The 22,539-nt window shown below is 41.9% G+C and overlaps 1 protein-coding gene across 2 annotated transcripts in view; it reads left to right on the plus strand.

Annotated features, from left to right (window-relative positions):
* The first annotated feature begins 13,872 nt into the window (after positions 1-13,872).
* MAN2A1 (mannosidase alpha class 2A member 1) overlaps positions 13,873-22,539 on the plus strand; it is a 117,376-nt gene continuing 108,709 nt past the window's right edge. For both annotated transcript variants that reach the window (XM_075725887.1, XM_075725890.1), the window contains exon 1: positions 13,873-14,007. In XM_075725887.1, coding sequence (XP_075582002.1) covers positions 13,873-14,007 — 135 coding nt within the window. The remainder of the gene's footprint in view (positions 14,008-22,539) is intronic.

Genomic DNA, 22,539 nt, shown 5'->3' on the forward strand with positions numbered 1-22,539 from the left:
CACCAAAGAATTTCATCAATGGCAAAGAGTAGGCATTTTTAGTTTGTAAGGCATCTACAATTTGCACATGAAATACAAAGCAATATCCACAGTTCATAATACACACAATTTTGGTGTAACCAGAAGCACAAAAATACTCCATGTAAATCCATAATTCAGCCTCAGTGTTTTTGCTGTACAGTTTAAATGCGTAAGTGTGAATATTCTCATAATGGTTATCTGCAATTCTATGACAAACCACCAATCCCTTCCAGAGTATTCTCACTCAAGCTTGTAAGTGTTGTAAAACTTGTTGAAGGTACATTCTTTCACTGTTGGCATATAGTTAAATTATTTCTTATCCAGTTGACACACATCAAAATAAAGCTTCATCTGAAGGGCAGCAAAGTTTTTTAAGGTTTCCTGAAAGCACAGCAAGCATGAACCACTAGCACCATTGCACCAACTAGAATTTTCTAGCACCTGTCTGACCTCAAATCTCATTTGCCAGTATACACTGAGCAGGGTCTTCAAGACCACTACCATACAAGACATACTTTTGAATGAGCCTACTGTCATTAAAGCACTGAGACATAAAAATGTCTTAATTTATTTTTCTTCATGGAAAATTTCTGAGCCCATGCTTGATCGTCTTAAATTTCTGTCATTAAGTGGTCCCACCTACTGTTGAGGTCCCAGTTTTTGTAGAGATCTTGTACCTGATCTATATATGCATGCTCATATGCTCCTTTTCAGTTGTTACACTACTATAAAGCTTTTGCATCTCCATTTTCTCTGTCCCTTAAGCAAGCTTTGTAATTTCTGCTCTTGCCTTCCAGCAATAAAATGAATGAAGTTATGAAACATAAAATCAACACAAACTCCTCAGAACTGATTTCCCTTCTGAAAAGCAGATCTTGGTCCTAATAATTACAAAGGCAAAGATTCATACCTGCAGCATGTGAATTCAATGAAGTGACATTTCTTGACTTGAACAGTTTCCTTCTATGATGATAAACCTGAGCAGGCAAATTAAATCCAGCTCTTACAAATGCAAGAATAAAATGATACAGTGTGAATTTCTGTATGCAGATCAGGCACCTGTATTTCTTGTCATCACCACAGAGAGTGCCAAATGAGTCTTGTATCTTGCTGACATTGGCAATGTGGTTATGGAGCAGACATGGTCATGTTGACAAGCATGTGATTGCTTGTGATGCAGTTAGCATGCCGTGAAGAAAAAGCTATAGAAGTCAATCCTCTCCCTGTTACTTCCAGCAGAGAGGAGATTGGGAGATAATTTCCTCCCCATCATTCACACATTTTTCCTCACTGTAGAAAGACAGAGATGAAAGAGCTAATGAGCTAATTAATCATTGACTGAAGAAATGCAACATCACCAACAGAAAAGCCAAGGTACAATGTCAGGATGTTATCATAACTACTTAGTGATTCCTGTTTAATGCCATTTGATAATGAACTGTCTGAGGACCACTGGAATTGGGGATAGTTGCAGTACTTGATAGCATACATTTCTATTAGGACTTGTTTCCAATCTTCTATGCTGTGGTGGTGGAGGGCAGTACACTTATTATTAAATCTTTACATGACAGAGGACAATATTTTCTCAAAAATCACAGCACTGTTCCTGATTTAATAAAGAAAAATAAAATTCTGTAGTAAGAAGGCTCGTGTGTCCTCTTTTCTATAACATTTAAAAGGACTAGCAAACATCAATCAAATATTACAGAAAAACAATGATAACAAAGATATTATGGTCTTACAGAATTAATAAAAATGGGCAATCAGGTAGAAGACAGACATTTGATTAATGTCCTTCTGATGGAGAAGTTTCACAGTTAGCTTAACTCCTATTTAAACATACAAGTTTTCCTAAGGGACAGATAGGCTAATGCATGCCACCACTGTGGAAAATGGTGCTTGTCCTTTATTAAATCACAGCAATCAAAGAAGAAGGAGCAAATGATAGGAAACGAAGTCTTATTTGTTCTCCTGCCAACAGAACAGCTTCTCTTTTTCCTCCTACCTTTCCCTTTTTGCTTTCAAACTAAAACTCTAAAATGCTGTAACTGTAGGACACCATGTTACAAAATTCTTCCTCTGTGCATTTCCCACAGGAATTGTGGAGCCATCCTCACCAGAACTGTATAAATAGTACTAAAATCTTTCTTTGTTTTTCTTTCTGAATTGTGCCATGGAGTAGTGGAATAATGCAACCAAGTATTGTGCTTACCTACAATGTTGTAGGTCATGTACTGCAAGGGCCGTATCAGCTTGTTACAACACGTTACAGCATGTAAAAAACTCCCTTTTTTCTGTTTTGTTTTTTAAGTTAACACTTCAACATCCTACAGAGTTTTTGCACAGGGGTCTTGCTGCCCAGTAGCCCTTAGCAGGCCATCTATCTCCTTGCTGACAGTGTTGGCTATGTGGCAAATCAGTCTAAACACAAAAATGGGCTGGTGGGAGGAAGTTGCAAGGTACTTGACAAAGTAACGGGCATTCTTTCTGTTTTCCAGTATATAATAATTTTCTCATCTTGTTAATGTGTATTTTTTTTCTGCATTCTTGTTCTTTAAGTGTCCACTGCTTTATACTGCACACACAAAGGCACACACACATTTACTGCAAAAGTTTCTGTTTAAATCTCAACCAGCTAAGCAATGTTATGGCTGCCACTACCTCCTGCAACCCCAAACAGCCCGGAGCAGCAGCCAGGGTCTGTGGAAAGCACTCCCCCTCTGTAGGGGGTGCTGGGACAGGTGGAGACATGCTGTCCATCCCTTTGGTTAGTGTAATACTGTTAGCTTTCTTCAGTTAGAATTAATCTTTAGCACATTTGTGAGATACATGTGTGGGCAGCATAAAAGGTATCTATTTTAGGGGGTTTTAGGGATATTTAGGAAGGCAAAAAGGATTAGTTTGGTCTGAAGAAATGTAACTAGTGAAATCTGTATTCCTGTGATGTTTGTTATTTTTTGTCCATCTTTCTTTGTCTTCTCCTTTTAATAATGTACGGGCTTTTTAGAGTTGGGCTGCCTACAGAATTTTTTTGGTTGCTTTGTACAGAGCCTCACACATTAAGGATAATTTTTCAGAACCTTCTTGCCTGCAGTCAACTGCATCAACCAAGAGAAAAAGGTATTTCTCAAAAGGTGAAGTTGATTTGTAATATTCTGTTCACGATGTACTTTTCAGTTGAATTGAAAAGAGATCAAAGGAAAAAATAAGAACCAGAATATCATTTGAAAATACACCATACTTTGCTCCTGCAATTCTGAAGCTTTATTTTCAATAGGCAGTAAGCAACAACAGACATATGCAAATTTTGTTCCATAGTGTCAACATTATTCCAAGAAAAGTAAATTTGTAAATATATGCTGTGATTTTATTAGTTTGTATACCAAACATTAGAAACATCTGACATATTCTTAGGGATGTTTGCATTTGAAGTTACAGTGAATTATCTCCTCAAATAAAGATCTAAAACTTCCATAGAAATGAACAGTTATTTTCTATCAAGGTGGGCCGTGAAATAACATATTGCCATATACTCACATACACTCCAAGGCATCACTCCAAAGCATAGCAAAATATTCACTACCAAATGTACTTCTGCACCATCCTGGCTACTTAGGCTATTACTGCATAATGTGAGTTGTGGATGTGCTCAGCTTCCTTCTCACAGCACATGGTTTAACACTCATGGATTCAAAACATGCATAAAAGCATTAGTGAGGTTGCAATATCATTAGCTTTTTTGTCCCAGGTCAAAGTTCAAAAAGAATGAAACATGTCTCTGATACATTTAATCTTTACATGACTATAGATCACTGATATTTGACCCATTTTTTGTACTTTAGAGGCTAAGTCAGATGGTCAAGATTATATTTTAAACAAATACATCACAGCAAAACATAAGCTAAGCTTGGTTTATGTTTGTTTTTGTTACTAGATTTACAATGATAAAACAGACTTTCTGAAGTAGATAGTGCTAATTTTACACTTGTAACCATCCTTTTTAACAAGTATAACATTTGCTGCTCTGATGAACATTTTTGTTACTGTTTGCTTTTTAATATTCATTAAATATTAGTTAATTAAAAATCTAAACTGATATTTCTACGTGACTTCTTACAACATAACTGAGACATTGTGCTTTACTTTGCTGTTGCTAATGCAGAACATTATCTCTACCCATTAATTGTTGCTTTAGTCCCCTTAAACTATGTTTGCACTTAAAGATTTGCAGTTCCCAGAATGGTTTGCCAGCTATGGCTAATTCTGAGAAAAATCAGGATAACACTATGTTCTTTATCTTTCATTAAATACTGCCTTCCTGTTATGCTTTCTAGAGATGGTATTTAGCATATTTAGGATACATGAAGGTGCAGAAAACTGACTGTACCTGTTTTGGAGATGTAACCATAGTATTACATAATAGCTCTGATCACTATATTTCTTGAGAACTGAATGACACTGGAAGAGTTCTGTTCCACAATGCTCAGATTTTCTTTCCTTACCTCAGCCTATGCTTTACTCTTAAAGCCAGTGCTGCATTGTTTACAATAAAAGCTTCTCTCTCTGTGCTCCATCTTTGCTTTGTGTTGAATACTGAATCAGCTTTTATTTTGAGAATATATGTGTAGCGGATACATTGTTCATTATTTCTTATGTTTTTATTGTGTTTTAGACAATGTCCATATAATTAAAGATATGACTAAGTACACAAATAAAAACCAGATATCCAATAGCATTCAGCAAAGAAAGAAGGCATTCTTTCACTTTGTAAAAATACATTGATACATTGTGTAATGGTTAGATTCATCATGAATGAACAGGCTTGTCCAAAACCAATTTATTATTTTTTTGTCATTAAAAATTATTTGAGTGTTCCGTGTTGTAGAATGGCATATTATTATTCTGTAACAACTTCAGTAAGCTTTCATGTGGGCTTACACACCTTCAGCCAGACCTAACGAAATGTGGCTTGTCACGGCTTACTTTCAGATCTTTGAAGCTAACTTTTTGATTTTTGGCATGCCGTGCTCATCAAATTAACATTTGTTGTGAAGCTATCTGCCCTGTAGAATCCAGCTGTTTTGACTCAGCCCATCTAGGATTACAGCAGGACTGTTCACTTCAAGGTTCTCCAGTAGAAAAGGGCTTTGTTGCAGTTAGTGGGCAAACTGGTCATCCATTAGGAAAAATTAATTCAGTGCTCAAGGCAAACATCCTTTACAGAGGTTAAGACATATGGTTCATGAAAAAGCTTGGAAAAATGTGTCAGACAGCATTTGGTGAGAGGGATCATAAAGTTCTAATTTGACCTGTAAGAACGGTCAGCACTGTTGTCTGTAGACAAAAAAAAAGTCCTCCATGGGTTTGAGAGGGTCATGAATCTTCATGGGCATGCATTTAGCATTGTTCTATTCTATGCTTTTGCAGTTTAGTGCAATCTATAATAGATTAATATAACGATTGAGTTACTTAGCCTATCAGGATAACAGAACAGAAGTAATCGATTGTCAGCCCCTACATTAACTTTCTGCATAGATGCAGTTTCAACGTTCTGATCTTAAAAAAGAAGTACCATGCCATTTTTTCCTCTCTAACCTAAATAATATATTGTTAAATAAAGACAGAAACTGTAAACATATATTTAAAACCATGCACTCTAAAAGCAGCTGGAGGCAACTTCTGTATGTAAGGGAATAAAAAACCCCAGAGATATACAAGTACCTTATAAAACTAAATTTCTGCAGCAATTCACTTCAGAAAATACGAGAGGCTTTGTTAATTGCTCATGTTCCACTGTTATATAGTGTTTCAAGATCTATACTAGGCCAATGCAGCCTAATTCTAAAGCCACCAGTGTTTAAATCTCTCTCTATATATATACACACACTAATGATTTACATAAAATTTACATGATTCTGGTCCTTGATTCAATCAAGTGATCAAACACAATATTTAAAAGTTATATGCCAAAAACAAGCAAAGAAATTCAATGGAGGTGAAAGCAATGCCTTATTTTCCTTCACTAGTTACTAATATTTTAGAGAAGAATGACCTGACTGCTTGGGAAGTTCATTGATTTTTGCAGTCTGGAGCCTTACACCTTCAATAAATGCAAAGACTGGCAAGTACTGCCACATGATACTAATAGTAGGCAATGAGGAACTGCTAAACTGTTTCCTGGTTGATTTTTCATTTGTATTTAAATAGAAGTGATTGATCTGACATTGAGGAAACATCAAATAAAAATAGACTGTCAGGAATATGAGGCCTTGTTGGTTTAAAAAGGGGAAGGGCAAGAGGAAGGGAAAAGGGAAAGAGAAAAGGGAAAGAGAAAAGGGAAGGAGAGTGAACAGCAAGGGTGAAAGAAACAGAAAAGAAAGAAGGAAGCTTGCAATAATTCTAACTTGATCGAGTTACTCCATGAACAGCTAATGCATTATAGTTTTCTACAGCTGTATCTAAAATAGTAAACATCTCCAGTCACAGTAGTCTTGCTCCCCCTCCATGTTCCTGCTGTTTTTCCTGCATTTGTTCCTTACAATATTTGCAGTTTACTCTCTTCCTTTCTTCCTTCACACAACATTTTAGCTATCTTTTCCTCCCATGGTGCCTTGATTTCCTCCCTGTGCCTTCCAGTGAGGTTATGGGCAAAGGCAGTATAAGCTGTGCATGTTCTGAGCAACGTATTCTTGGATGGTCAATATCTGCGTAGTTTTGTCACTTACTGTATCCCAGCCACCACTTCTCATATGTTTCTGAGAAATTAAGTGGTTTTAATATTCCATCTTTGTCCAATGCAGTTTACTGCATCCACAGGTTGAAAAGTTACTGAAGTGGGAAAGGAAAAAGGAATGTATGTTCAGATAAGCTAAGTTTCCTAAGAAAATGAAAATAAGAATTGTCCCTCGTTATGTCCATTTCATAGAATCATAGCATTGTTCAGGTTGGAAAAGACCTTTAAGATCATCCAGTCCAACCATTAACCTAACATTACCAAGTCTACCACTAAACCAATTAAGGGTAGAGTAGCAATTTCATGTTTCCTGGCTTGGTGGCTGGATTATTTTTTAATGAAAGTAAAAACTAGGAATCATTAAGGTTGGAAAGGATCTCTAAGATCATCATTCCAACCATCAACCCAACACCACCATGCCCACTAAACCATGTCCCAGAGTGCCACATCTACCCATTTTTTGAACACTTCCAGGGATGGGGACTCCACCACCTCTCTGGGCAGCCTCTTCCAATGCTTGAGCACCCTTTCCATGAAGAAATTTTTCCTAATATCCAATCTAAACCTCCCCTGACACAGCTTGAGCCCATTTCCTCTCGTCTTGTCGCTAACTACTTGGGAGAACAGACCAACACCCACCTCACTACAGGTAGCTGTAGAGAGTGATAAGGTTTCCGCTCAGCCTCCTCTTCTCCAGACTAAACAACCCCAGTTCCCTCAGCTGCTCCTCATAAGACCTGTGCTCCAGACTCTTCACCAGCTTCATTGCCCTTCTCTGAAAACGCTCCAGCAACTCAGTGTCCTTCTTGTAGTGAGGGGCCCAAAACTGGACACAGTATTCCAGGTGCAGCCTCACCAGCGCCGAGTCCAGGGAGACAATCACCTCCTTGCTCCTGCTGGCCACACTATTCCTGATACAAGCCAGGATGCTGTTGGCCTTCTTGGCTACTTGGGCACACTGCTGGCTCATGTTCAGCCGGCTGTCGACCAACACCCCCAGGTCCTTTTCCATCCCACCAGGCAGCTTTCCAGCCACTCTTCCCCAAGCCTGTAGCGTTGCATGGGGTGGTTGTGACCCAAGTGCAGGACTTGGCACTTGCCCTTGTTGAACCTCATACAGTTGGCCTCAGCCCATTGATCCAGCCTGTCCATATCCCTCTGCAGGGCCATCCTACCCTCAAGCAGATCAACACTCCCGCCCAGTTTGGTGTCATCTGCAATTTGTACCAAATATAAATCCTAAGAATACATATGCTTAACACCGGTGGAAAAAAGCAAAGAAGGGCAGGGAGGATCTCAAGTCTTGAGGACAGATTATGATAAAGGTGAATTCTTCTCACTTATGCACTTGTATCTGTACATCAGAATATACTATCCATAATTATTATGCCTTGCAGGTTCCCCCCATTATAGTGTCATGCATATATGCATGTGCTGCTATTACCTCTGTTGTTTTTGTATTATTAAAAAACACTCACAAAAAGCTTAGTATACAAGGGAACCTCAGAAGAAATAAAAATTTCAGAACAACCACAACTGTTTTAGAATGTAAAACAACAACACTGAGTTCCATTTCCAGCAAGAAATATCTTAGGCAAACTGAAAATGTTCTAGCCCTCTGTAACATACTCAGCAATATAACATCAAACCCAGTATGTTATGGATTTAAGAAACTGTCTCCTTTTCTTATATTGCAGCTGTTGCTACAAAGGATGGATGTTAATGTAAGAGCATTTAATTCAAGAAGCAAATAAGAAAAATCAGTTTCTTGAAGATGACATGCAAAGTTTTCCAAATCCTATGTTCCTGCAGACATCTGAGGCTAGTTACAGTTTTCAGATAAGCAACTATTAATCACTTGTCCAATCCAACAATAATGGTTTTATATCATGATGATACACTTACAATGCCCTGACCAAAATAACTTGTCTCTAAGAACTAAAGGTATATATATATTCATTATAGAAGTTATATACATTTTAAAATAGACATACCATCTTTAATCTCATGATTTAATATTCATTGTCTTGGTGTAGAACCACACTTCTGTCAGTACATACTTTCACAGATTTTTTTACAATAGTTTTTTTTACAATACTATTAACAACAATAATTATATGTTGATCCACTCTTACAAGTTAGCTTGCAGTTAAGAAAGTTGTAAAAGTTATACTTGTATAATACTTCTATATTTTCTTCCTTGTTTGGATGCTAGATCCCTTCACATATGGAGTTTACTTGACTGTACAGTTTCTTAACAGCCAGAGATAAGGTTTCCGTAGTCTGTAGTGGAAAATGAATTGAGATACCATCAGCCTGGTCAGTAAGAAAACAACTGTTGAAAAACTTGTTTCCTCTGTTTGCTACTAGAGGCTAGATCCAGAACAAGAGTTTGGCATCTAAGGAAGGCATTAGACAAACTTTAGGTCCCCAAATCCAAACCTGAGATCTAAAAATATCCACTCAGCAGGTGCCTATGGCTTAAGACATATCTGTATTTAAGATGAGACTTCTTCATATGACTACAGCTCTGGTTCTGCACTTCCATATAAGTTTGTCCCAACCTCAGTATCCAGGTTCCCATCTAACCCTAAAAGGGTAGAAAAAACACAGGCATAACTCTGAAGATATAGCAAGCAAGTCCTTCACAAAATGCAATTCTTGATACATAACTAAAACAAAAAGAAGAAAAAAAGAAAAAAAACTATGTTGGAAACACTGCTATGTCCACCTTCTATACTGTAGCCTAGTGCACAGGTTACTGGCAGGAGAAAAAAGGAGACCAAAGTTCAAACAGTGTATTCTTGCCAGTACTGAAATGTTTCAACACACAAAATGTGTGTGTATGTACACATAGATAATATTGACATAATACGTGGACTACACACATATATAAATATATATATATATATAAAATATGTATTTATTTATGGCTTCATACACAGATATGTATATAAAGCCTTGAGTAAACACAGCTAGTTTACAAATGTGGTCAGCATCACCATATTCTTCCTTCCACACTTCAAAAGTGGAAATAGTATATCTTCGAAAAATAAACTATGAACATCTGTATTCAACAGAAAAATCAAAATTACAGAGCCTAAGTAGATGAAAATATACATTTCCAGTCTCTTACTAATATACCTGAATCATGGGAAAAGTTTTACACAAACAATTGTCTTCAGTGTTTCCTGTTGACTGCCCAGGTGTTTGAACAGCTCTAGGTTTTTAAGCCTTACTTCTGAGGCTAACACTTCTCCTTATCCCCTCTGTATCATAATTCAGGCATCTAAAAAAGGAACCTGAATTCTACTTGAGAAGAATTTTTTTGGCCTAGCACTACATCTCTAGGAGAATCAGAACTCTGCATAGGTTTTAATACTGTGTAGTACTGATATCCATTTCACCTTATGTGTGAAAGGAAAAAAAAACAAACCCCAAACCAGAACTGAAAACTTTGTCATTCTTGTCCTTGATACCACCCATACCAGATTTATTGACGTTAGACCAGAATTTTCATTCTTAGACACACAGCTAATGTTGATTAGCTGTGTCCCTCATTCTACAGAAGATATATTCTTATTTATCAGCTATTAAACATTAGAATACTACAGTATGTCTAACAAAACAGAACAGAGCATGTATCTAAACAGGTAATGATATCTAATGTTAACTGTCACCGAAAAAAAATCACCAATCACAAGAATAGGAAGAGTTGCAAAATCAAACATGGAGAAAACAACGTGCCACAATGTTGCCTAGAAAACCTGAATTGGTCCATACATACATTATGACACAGTTTTAAAGTAACCTGCATTTGCCCCCTCAAACTAATATACATTATGACACAGCTTTAAGGTGTAAGACCAGATATTACTTTCCTCTTAACCCCCGGATTATTCAGACTGCTCTCACTGAAACTATTGTGATTCAGAATACGGTTTTACTGTAATCTTAAGTTGTGACCTCTCATATTACTCCCTATACTCCATTGAAACAGTGAACCGAGAGTAGAATGGTTGATTTCCTTACAGTTCAATGATGTTCTAAGAAATCAGAATTTATTCCAAACATTACAGTTTTATGTGTAAAAGATCCTTGTGAGTAAAGCTCTAAGCTCATCGCTTTCATTGGCCTCAGCTGCAAATGTGAATTCTGCATATTTCTGCAATTTAGATCATGTATGTCTTGAGAAAGAACCCAGAAAGCAAAGAATCCTTACCAGATTTCTGTAGGTATTTCAGTTCGTGTGACTTAGTATCACCCAGAAACCCTCTAACAGAGAGGAGAACAGGGTCTGATTGTCCGTGGCAATATTTGTTCTCTTAGCCACCTGACCACTACTGTCTCTCTGCAGTACTCGTCTCATTCATCAAACAGTTTCTGACTTTTTGAACAAGCAAACAGAAGGTCTACAGTGGACCGGCTTGTTCACAGTCTTGTTTTTTCCTCTAGGCACCTTGTTACCCTGTTCAGTGAATCAACTGAATATTACATGAAAAAAAAGAGGAAAAATAGTACCTGATCATGCACAAGATGAACAAAGGCTTCAGAGTCAACCTTAGTAACATGTACCCCAAATCCTGAGGCCATTTTTTGTAATCTTAGAGTTAGTTTACTGTAGATTTAAATATAATTTCCCTCTTAAGAAAAAATAAATTTGGAAATGACATCTTACATAGATCACGGCAAAGTTGGATTTTTGGATTCACGAAGGTATCTGAACTCCGCTAACAAAACAAAAAATGGAGTAAGAAGCATTGTTATTTTCTGTGGGGATCTACCACTAGAGGGGGAATAGAGCAAATGTGAAATGGTAAGATTCTTGTGTTTACAGCTTTTTGCTTAACAGCACAGTAATGTCAGGTTTCAAAATCCCTGGGTTTTATTCCAGATTCTGTAGGAGGTCCATCTGCATCTTTCCTCTATTTTGCCTGACACGGAGCATTGTGTCCTTGCACTGTCATTCTGTCCCCTAACCTGCTTCATCTCTTATTCCTAGCTTTCCCCGGTTGTCAGTCCCTTTCCATTCCTATGCTGGCCCCCATCTTTTTGTCCTTCCCCAGGTTATTCCCTGTATTGTCCCCACTGCTCAGCTGCTGCTCTCTTCAACCTCTCTTTCAGACTCCCCTGCATTAAAAAATCTTAAATGCAGCCAGTGTGCCCAATAATGCACCATGTATGAGAGACGCAGTTTCTCTGCTGTCAGCAATTCCCACCACGGTAGCTCGTAACGTCCATAGCCAGTAACTGCAGGAGTCCTGTACTGCCTTTCAAAGCCAGAATCAAACACTTTAACTTTTTGTCCAGTGGGAGAAAGGGAAGGAGAAGTTATGAATAACTGAGCCTTCAAGTAGGTTCTCTAAGATATCGGAACAAGCTCCGAACATGGAGAAACTTAGCAACAATTTAAGCCTCTCTGCTCCTGCAAAAGTCCACTGAAATTAATTGGCGAAATTTTTGTGTGTTATTGCAGTTTCAACAACTTTGGAGGGATTTGCATGGAAAAGGAAAAGAAAGTAGCAGTGCCAACACATACATCCTGACTTCAAGTAGTGGGGGTATGTCTCAACGACAGTCCTTAAAAAAAAAGCACACACACAGTGGTAAGAGATGTTTTCAGCATGTGTCTAGTTCTCAACAGCAGCCAATGATTCGGAAGTTAAGTACTTCCCCAAAACATTGGTCAGAAGCAGACACCAGGCACGAACATTTTCAAACCTGAGCAGACTAAATGTATGAAAATTGGAAGCAGCTAAAGGCTGCAATGGAGGAGTGGGGCAGTCTGAATGGCAGGCCCTCGCCCAGTCCGTTACAGCTGTGACCCCTTCCTACGGGCACATGCGGTGCTTTTCACGAAGCTTGCTACTCACTCAGGCGCAGAAAAGCCTGACCCAAGCTGGAGCTCGACAGCGGCCCACAAACGCGCCTAATGCTGTTGGTGGAGGAACAGGACTCGTATGGCGAGGCACGACGGGTCTTGGCCAAACAACGCGGGCATACGGGGGCTCGTTCGGTGCCGGCAGTCACCCCACACCCCCCTTCCTCCCCCCGGCCGCCGCTCCCCGCTCTGCAGTGGCGCACGGCAAGGCCCGGGAAGGGCGGCGGAGGCCCAAGGCTCCCCTCGCTTCCCCCTCCAGCCTCCTCACTCCCCTCGGCGGAGGCTGCCGCACACCGCCTGCCGACGACGGGGCGGCGGCGAGCGCAGGGAGGCCGTTCCGCGGCGCCTCCGAGCGGCCGCCGCCGCAGGGCAGCCGTCCCCGCGCCGCCCGGCGGGAAGCAGCTCCGGGCCGGCCCTGCCGCGCCGAAGCGGGGGCGCGGGCCCCTCCTCCTCACGGCAGCGCCGCGGCCGAGGGGAAGCGGCGGCGGCGGCGGCTGCGGCCCCTCGCGCCGCCGGGGGGCAGCACCGCCCCCAACGGCCGCCCCGCGCGCGCTACCCCCGCGGCGCTGGGGCGGTGCGGGCCGCTGGGGGCGGTGCCGCGCCCGTGACACGCGCGCGGCGCCGCCCACCCGCCCGGGCGCGCGGGGGCGGAGCGCGGCGCGCGGCGGCGGCGGCGGCGGCGGCCGCGGCTGTTTGGGCGCGGAGCGTGTGCGCGGCGGCCCGCGGTGCTGCGGCGGCGGCGGCAGCGGCAGCGCTCTGGCCGCCGGGCGGCGGAGGAGGCGCCAGACTCCGGCGCCGCTTGCCGGCAACGAGGGGGAGCGGGGCGGCTAGTCAGGCGGCCGGAGGAGGAGGAGGAGGAGGAGGAAGGGAGGGGGCAGCAGCGGCGCTCGGTCGGCCCCGCAGCGCTGCCGTCGCCACTTCCCCGCTGGGCGCTCGCCTGCCCGGGAACGCGATCTGCTGCCGGAAACTCTGGGCTCGCCGCGGCGGCCGGCTCTCGGCAGGGCTCTCCGCCCCGGCGCAGCGGGCGGGGAGTGGGGGAGGCGCAACTTCTCGCACTTCTCCGGAGAAGACTTGGGGCTGCCCCGCGCAGGGGTCGGCGGCGCCTGGGGTCCCCAGCGCCCGCCGCGGCGGGAGAACTTCCCCTTCCGAGCGCGGGGCGGCGAGTGGGGCCCGGGAGCGCCGGCCGCGGCGGGAGGAGCACGGCGGCGGCGGCGGGGCCGGCCGGGCGGCCGCGGAGATGAAGCTGAGCCGGCAGTTCACGGTGTTCGGCAGCGCGGTCTTCTGCGTGGTGATCTTCTCCCTCTACCTGATGCTGGACCGCGGCCACTTCGACCACCCGAAGAGCCCCCGGCGGGAGGGCACCTTCCCCAAGGTGAGCGGGGCGGAGGTGGAGGGGAGGGCAGGGCGGCCGGCGGGCACCCTCCCCGCTCCCCGCCGGCGGTGGCGGGGCGCGGCTGGGCCCCTCCGGGGCGGCGGTGTCGGGGCGCCGCGGCCGCCGGGCCGTGGGGGCGGGTGCGAGCGGTGCCGCCTCTGGGCGGCGCTGCTGGCGGCGCGGGGCGGCGGGGGGAGGTGGGCGCAGCCCGCGGCCCGGAGGGGCGGGGGGGGGGGGGGCGGGCGGCTGGCGGGGGGCGCGCCCCGGGCGGGACGGGACGGGACGGGGGCTGAGACGGGGCTTCAGCGGCCGGCCGGCCGCCCTCCTCGGGAGCGGGGCGGGCAGCGGAAGGGGGAGTGCGGGGCTTACTCTGCGCTGTGGAAACCGGTGCTGAGGAGGGGTGGGAGCTGGCAGGGAAAGCTGGGAAGTGGAGGGTAGACCTGAGCTGTGGCATCAACAGGTAGGTTTAGAGCATTGCTGACTTTATGTTACTGCTTTCCTTCTCGCTAAGCCTTGCTTTGGAGCCGTAACTGGCTGATAGCTGACTGCACCGCGTGGTTACACGAAGCAGTTCTTCAGTTCCTCGCTTTCCCTTACTCTCTGTGCGGGAGAGACATTTAAAAGCTGTATATCGTGGTCATGTTCTAGTAAGGACTGTTTAACCATGACAAGATAAAAGTATTTCAGAGAGCACATGGTAAGCTGTGCAGAATGGCCGATTGCTGCTGGGTGTGAATAGCTTTGCTTCCTTATAGTAGTAGACAAAAAGTTGTAGAAAGTAAAGTTAGAGTTTATTTATGCTTGTGCTCTATTTATTTTTTGGGAAATAAACCAAATGAAAGTGGTTTTTTTTAGTACAACAGTGAGGCTTCAGGTGAATAGAAAAACTTAAACGGCTTATTTAAAAAGTAACAATTATCCTGGTGATGGAATCACTAATTTCTTGTTTAATGCAAAGCTAATTGTTGATAGCATTTTGTGAGTGGTAAAGATACTTAAATGTAAAGAAGGAATGCAGATCTGTTCTGCCTTCATTCCTTTGAGTTACAGTTAAGGGGTCAGCCACTGGGTTTTTTTTTTTTTGCAGGAACCAAGAGAATGGGAAAGAAGCTTAGGACAAGGAAGTAATACAAGGCTGGCTACAGCAGCTGTGTCTGTTCAGTATATAGTTCCAGCAGAGGGTAATGCCATGTGTGACACTTGTAACAGCTAAATAAAAGTGCTGTGTTGGTGATATGGTCAGTATCTTATATTAGGAAATCGCTTCATCTGTCTTTATACCAGCAGTTGAGTTTAATCCAGGTAAAGAATAGAACAAGAAAGCTCATACGTGGGCGGTCTTTTTTTTTTTTTTTTTTTAAATGGTAGATTTTGATTTGAAATACTTGAGTGAACAGGGAAGATTTGTTAGACGTTTTGTCTTCCATTGTCAGTGTCTTGCAGTTGAAATTCCTGTCTGTGTTCTACAGTGTAGTGCTGGTCTGCAGTGTAACATGGTCTTTTATCTCTTGTGACCAAGGGTTCAGTACCTTAATCTGTTGTTACACCTCTTCCTTCTACGTGATCTAGTCAGCTAGAGACAAACATTTCTCCTTCCGACCTCCTCCCTCCCCTCGGTCTTCTAGAACAGTCTGTCAGTGGTTTTTTGCCTTTTCCATATCTAAATTTCTTTGAGGCTGCTGACTCTCACTGGAGAATCCTCTGCCTGTTACTGTTTTGGTCCTTCCTTTGGGTGAACAGTTACGTTTTCCTTTCTTACTGTTTTATCCTTTGAGGAGGTTACAGATGAAATTGATGTGATTTTGTCATTTCTACCCTATGGGCAGCAAAAGGAAATTTTTCACTTTGTTACAACTGAGAAACCTCTGACACCTGGCAAATGCGTTCAGAGCCCTGTAACACATCAGTTAAAGTAAATGCAAAAGATGAAGAGTGGAATAGAAGCCACCGAAAATATTTGAAAAGAACAGCTTTAATACTACCTCAGCTGACAAAAAATTGTGTCAGTGCAGTGTTGCCAGAACTCAGTGTACTGTAAGTGAAACTAGCCACAGATGTAAAAACTTCAAGCTGTTTTTGTTTGTGAAGAGCTGTGGCAGCCATAGATCGTCTGTCTGTAGGTTTAGGAAGGCATTCTATTTCATGATGACAAAGGTCAGAATTTTTTTTTTGCTTAGAAAAAAGAATTGAGACTTTTTTCACAAGTTACTGGATTGATTCACATCATGCCTCTTTCTGTTCTGACAATGTGCTAATTTTTCAGCTTTGCTGTTCCTCTGTGCAGTTCTGGTAACAACATACGTCACCTTTCATGTCCCGGAAGTTGCATATCAATTAGTTTCTTCTTTCTGACCTACGTGGCTTATGCTAAACTCAAGAGGAGAGCAGTGGGTACCTCTGGAAGCAGTCTCGTGTTTAGTTTATGAGTGTTTGTCTATCTAGGCTTTTTATTTAATTTTTGCCAGGATTAGAGTTGGAATTTTTCAGCTGGCAGTGCCTGTTGGTCTGTATTCACCTGAACTGTCATGGTACCTAATACCAGCAGTAAAATAAATGATTAGGATTGCTGCTCCACTTGGGGTAGTTTGCATCAGAATCAGTCTTGTGAACCTGTCTTCTTTCAGACTTACCTGCCAGTGTAGCCAAGAGTTGTCCGTTTGGAGCTTGCTTTCCAGCTTGAGAGTTCAGGTAGTTGTTCAATGATGTCAACAGAAATGTCTTGCAGAAATAATTTTTGGACAAGTTCTCCCAAGATGGGTGAATATCCATAGGCAGATGCCTCTAGCCAAATGCTTGTAAATGCCTTCACTGCTGTGCTAAACAGCACCCGTGATCAGGCTTGGGAGATAGTGGTGACGCTGTGTCTTTTTAGGTGTTGGGTTTGCATCAGTAGTCAGTGTTACAGTGAATGTTATCCACACCTATCCATGGTAAGGTGGCATCTATAATAGAACTTGAGCTAAAGTAATTTATAGCCTTGTCATCATTGGTGGTGCGTTTAAATCGTAGTGTCAGAAGATCTGTATGTTGCCATAGAACTGAAGTCCCTGTTAATTTTGGCAAGTACCTATCATACATGGAGTTCAAGACTTACTGGCCTCTCCTCTGTACTTTCTGTGTACATCTTTATGGATCCTGCCTGGTTGTCAGGTGTATATTGTTCTTACGATGGCCTTATCACAACCTCTCTGAGCCTGTTCCTAGCCACAGGATGCTCCTGTCTCGGGCTAGGAACAATGTTACAACATTGCGCAGAGACGGGCTCAAGGTGGAGGGATAGCTTTAGGTGCATTTTTAGATAATGATCTGTACTGACAACTGGTACAATAATAGTGTAAGAGTTTTCTAACAGAATATAGTGGAAAAATGGTTGAGCATATTGTTTTTGTCTGTAATAACACGGAATTCTCTTGAGAAATCTTGTGTGACTGTACAGTGGAGGGAGGTTCAGAGTGGTGACTAGTCCTGTGCTACCTCTTGGGCGGTGGGTGTCAGGTGCAAGTGATTTGTGGGCTATGCTGATAACTGCTAGATGAAAACTACATTCAAATCAAGCCTGAAGTGGAATAAGTCCATAGACAGCTTATCTTGAAGAATCCGTGTTATTATATATGGGTGAATACTGAATACTGATAAGCCCATATTAATGTATTCTGTATTTTGGGCCCAAATGAAAAAAAAATCATTAGCCTGACACAGCTTGTTTTCTCAGCTAACTTTACTTTGACTTAGAACAGATCCATAAAAGCTGTTCGTTTACAGAAGCTTGTGGAATATTTCTTCTGATTTTAAATTTTGCTAGATTCACACCTAGGCATGCATGGCATACATTAAAAATCCAATTAAAAAAATTAAGTGGATGATTTGTTTGTAAGAGTACCTTGCTTCAAAATATATGGCCTTTGTGTAGTCTTCACATGAAAGTTCATTTTTAGTGAATTTTATGCCTGAGCAAGACAAAACAGCAACACAACACAGCATCCTCTGTCACTACCTGATAGGTGATGGACATGAGCCTTTTCCTCTAACCACTTTCACACAGCTTGCTTTGGCTTTTATGGGACATATCTCCCCACTGTGTGCAAGGTTGTTTCTGGAAATACATTTTTAAAACTCAAGTCTGCCATGATTCCAGTTGATAACTGGAATGTCACCAAGTAGTTTCTCCTTTTTATCTTTGTTTTTTCCCTTAAACTTTATGAAAAGGCAAAGAACAAACATACAGCAACTATCATCCTTACTGTTTTCTTTTTTCTAAACAACTGTTATTTGAATAAGATCTCTCTCTTTCCCCCACTCTGTGTTTCCTTCCCCTTCCTGCCTTTGACCACCATTATTTGAAGCTTACTCTGATCTTCTCATATGTGTTAACTGCTTTTATGGGCTCAGTAGTTGCGTTGCACTAAACAGAGGTGATCAGGTACAGTTCCTCTGAAAGCAGCTGGCTTGTTTTGTTTCCAGTGTCCTTTCAGCGGAGCATTAAGTGGCCTGGCCGTTGGTGGTGCTGCTAAAGCTTTTTTACTGGCTTCATGCTTTCAAGGCATCTACACAATGGATCAAGTACTACTGCAAAAATGGTGCAAGCAGTGATTGTTGCAGTATGGAGTGTCAGCTTGCCAGTGATTTGGTAGCAGTACCACCTGGCCAAAATATGAATCATGGTAGGGTGGAGCAGTGGTAGGACCAAATACATGGCAGAAACACCAGCAGTTCTCTGAATCTGTGTGTTGCACAAAGGTGCCTTGTGAACTTTTCTCTGGAGTACTGCTGAGGTAGTACTTCCCGTACTGTAAGGAAGCACTACCTTCAGTCAGCCCTGAGTTCCGTTAGGTGGCTGTAACTACCGTGTATCAACTCACGCTTGGTAGTTACCGTGCATAATTCTGTGCAGTGCAAACCTCAGCTCCCTCCGGTGTCAGTGAGTCTGTATGCTTCCTGTTTTGAAATAGCTCCTGCTACACTATAAACACCTTTTCCACCTAAGAATTTTGCTAGGTGCCTTGCTGTGATGAAGTAGCTGAAATTGATGGCTTACATGGACTATAAACACACACATTTTGTTGCTGCATGTTCTTAGTAACTGGTGTATTTTTATGAGCTCGTTTGGGAGCTTTCAGACCAAGGAACAGGACTTCTGTATGTGGAAGTATTGGAAGTGGTGTGATCAGGTATTTAGGACATGTTAGTTTCACTCTAAAATGTGAATGGTAGCAAGTAAGGTTGTATGTAATTTCAAAGTTGTCATTTTCTGACTTCTGAGCACTGAAAAATTGTGGGCATATTGACTTTTAGTAGCATTCTTAATGAGTTTCATGTCAGAGAAGACTGAATGTTGAGTGAAGAAATCCACAGAAGGAATTATCATTTTCCTTTATTTGAAACATGTTGACTTACTAGATAAGGCTTTGTTTGTTTGGTTTTTAACACTACTTAGTAAGTTCACAGCCTAAAAGCCTTTGAGTGTCATGGGAACGATCTTGAGTGTAAGACAATGAAAATTTAGAATTGTAAAGGAAGGAGGGGCTGTCTTTGTGAGCATAATTACAGGTCAGTAACAATTCTTTGTACTTCCTACTGTTGACGGAGTGTGTTTGTCTTCCTTGCTTGCACATTTTGTGTGAAGTTTTGGCTAAGCAGCAGTCAAGCAGAAGCTAATAGCATCCTTCAATTACAGTCTTTAAATCTGGTGCAAGATGTATTTTTCAGAAAAGTAGTCACACCACCTATAAGTGAGCACATCCTTCTGCTACCTAGAGTCAATGCCTAACTTAACCTGTATAAACTAAATGGAGAGAAAAAGTTTCCTAGTTTGCTATTACTTGACCTTTTCTTTGTTTGACACATGGTTTTGTTATTTTAAGTTTTGACTTGTTCAAATAAAAATAAACGTTATTAAAATGCTCATACTCTTAATGCCATGTAAGTTGTGCTTCAGTTTTGCACTGCTAGCCATTTAAATAAAGATTCAGTATAGGGCAGGGAGAGGAATGAAAAAGGAAATGTACCTGAAACGTATCAGCTAGAGTAGTAGTGAACATTTTTCAGATTAATTGACTTCAGACAGGGAATATTCCTAGATTTGTCTCCATCTCTTTTTTGTTTCTCCTTGCCTTCAGATCACTGATGATGGTGTCAAATTAGTCACTAACATGCCTTACTTTTATCTCTGTAAATTATGTGAAACTTAAGTAAAGGATAATAGTACATTAAACACTCCTGTTATTGCTGCCTCTGGTAAAACAGAATGTGGAGGTCCATCAGCTTCTTGGAATCTCTTTGTCAGGCTGCTGCATCTTTGGAATAGAACTTTCTCATTTTTTAAGAGAACGGGCTTTTGTTTTGTAGTTGAGTTAATTCAGAAAAATTCCAGTGCTTTCATAAAGTAAGCTTGTTTTGAATGGTACTTTAAAGGTAGGAAATTATTAACAAGGTTATTTATATAATTTTCATCATCACAAATGCACATAAGCCTTCTGACCAGATTAATAAAGGCTTTAAACCTTGACTTGTCCTTCTGACTGATCCATTGTATGCTTGATTTTTCATTCTATGTCCTACCTTGCAATGTGAATATATGCTGAAACAGTGTGTTCAAATATTAAGCTTTGATGCTACATCAGGTTGCATTTTTAAGTTTTACCTGCTTGCTTTTTCTGTACAGGAGGTGACCATTTAATTCTACATTTAGTATGTTTTGTTCATTGTACAGTGCTCTTAACAGTTAACAGAGAATGCTTTCTGATCTTACATTCTTGGTATGCTGGCATCTGGTCAGAGGTTTATATCAAGATTTTAGTGAAGTTAGTACATGATTTGTGAAGATGTACCTGGAAATATTTATTGATGAGACTGGTGCAGAAAATGAAGTCAACTGCCATTCAGTGCAGCCAGAAGGTGCAACTTTTTAAGTCTGTTTTCCTTGCTGCTTCCTGCGGTAAGTCTGTATAGGAAACGATCTTGACTTGAATTCCACATCCCCTGGAGAGCTCTGTTCATTGTGGTACTCTGCTTTCTTCACCACAGCTCATTGGTGCACCAGAGCCTCTTATGCAGGACACTGCCAGCTCCTTTGTGGTCTCATGCTTGTTCATGTGGGTGAGAAGGAGAATGGGCTCTGGCTGGTTTTGAACCCAGCACTTGGTGGTTGCTGGCTGAGTCTGGATACAAATAATGGAGTTCCAGCTGATCTAACCTCAGAAGTCTGTAATGTGGATTTCTCCTCTGCCTGCCTGTTTCAATGCACTTTCCTAATCTGTGGGCCTGTCATACTCCCACTTTAATTATTTGAGCTAGCTGTCTTTGTCCTGATGAAATGATCATTAGTGGTCTGTTGAAAGTGACTGCATTTAGAGAAGGAGTGAACATTCATTGAGGAAATGAAAGTTGCAACTAATATCCTTTCTGCAATGTACAATGTTTAGATGGGAGAAATAGTCCATTCTACATTTCCCCAGAATAAAGCAGCTTGATCTTTCATTGTGTTACTGAACTTCCCTCCTTGTGCTGGGTGATAGCGTGCTCCTTTCTGGAGAGAGTCCTTGCTACAGATCAGACCAGTGTCAGAAGCAAACGGAGAAGGACAAGCAGAGGGCAGTAGGAAAGCAGACTGCTTTGGAGTATTTGGGACATGAAAACTGCTGAAGGGTTCAGACTGACTGAAGCATAAGGAACTGTTTATGTAGCTGGTTTATGTGGTGGAAGCGGCAGGTTGTTCAGTGGAGCTAGCAGGTATGGACAGTTTTTGTTCCAAATGCAAGGAGGGCATGCTGATCTGTGCTGTCCTCACATAGGAAGATTCCGTTGGTTCAATCCAACCCTATGTAACCATGGGGATGGTGAACAGATGTGCTGCTCACGTGATGCCATTCTTCTACTAATGCAGCTGTACCTACTTTCGGTACTGTTCTTATCAATGTATAAAGGCACAAGAGAAATGAAAGACGTTTATACCAAAGTTGTTACAAACTTGTTAACTGCTCATATATGCCAGGTGATTCATGTAACTTTACATTGCATTTCATTATGTTAAAACAAGTATGTAGATTAACAGAGCATCCTTTAATGATGTTCACTTGGACTAAGACGTACTTATCCAGACAGAGTACCTCCAATTTCCTGTGCTGAAAGTCTTGGATCAGGATTGCTTCCTTTCTGAGAAGACTCAATACTATAAACTCAGGGCAAAGTCTGCTGACATTTATGAATTGTGCAGCTAGCCAAATTTTGCTATCCAGTATCTACAAAGCCATGTAGGTTACAAAATTTCAGGCAGAATTGATTAAGGTAAAATTGGTGCATCGCTGCTCAGATTAAAAAAAAAAAAAAATTCCTCCCCCCCCCCCAATTTGTGGAAAATTTTCAAACTTAGTTTAAAACAAAATACCGTGAGAATACCTTTTTAGTACTGGCAAGGTCCTGTGTGGTTTATTTTTTAATTAGACCTATTTAATGTCCCCTGTAACGTGGTTCTAATCTGTTTTACTAGTGTGTCAACATCTGTTACTAGCAGTCAATAAGATGAAACATTTTTAG

The sequence above is a fragment of the Pelecanus crispus genome, chromosome Z (assembly GCF_030463565.1).
Source record: "Pelecanus crispus isolate bPelCri1 chromosome Z, bPelCri1.pri, whole genome shotgun sequence".
Lineage (NCBI taxonomy): Eukaryota > Metazoa > Chordata > Aves > Pelecaniformes > Pelecanidae > Pelecanus > Pelecanus crispus.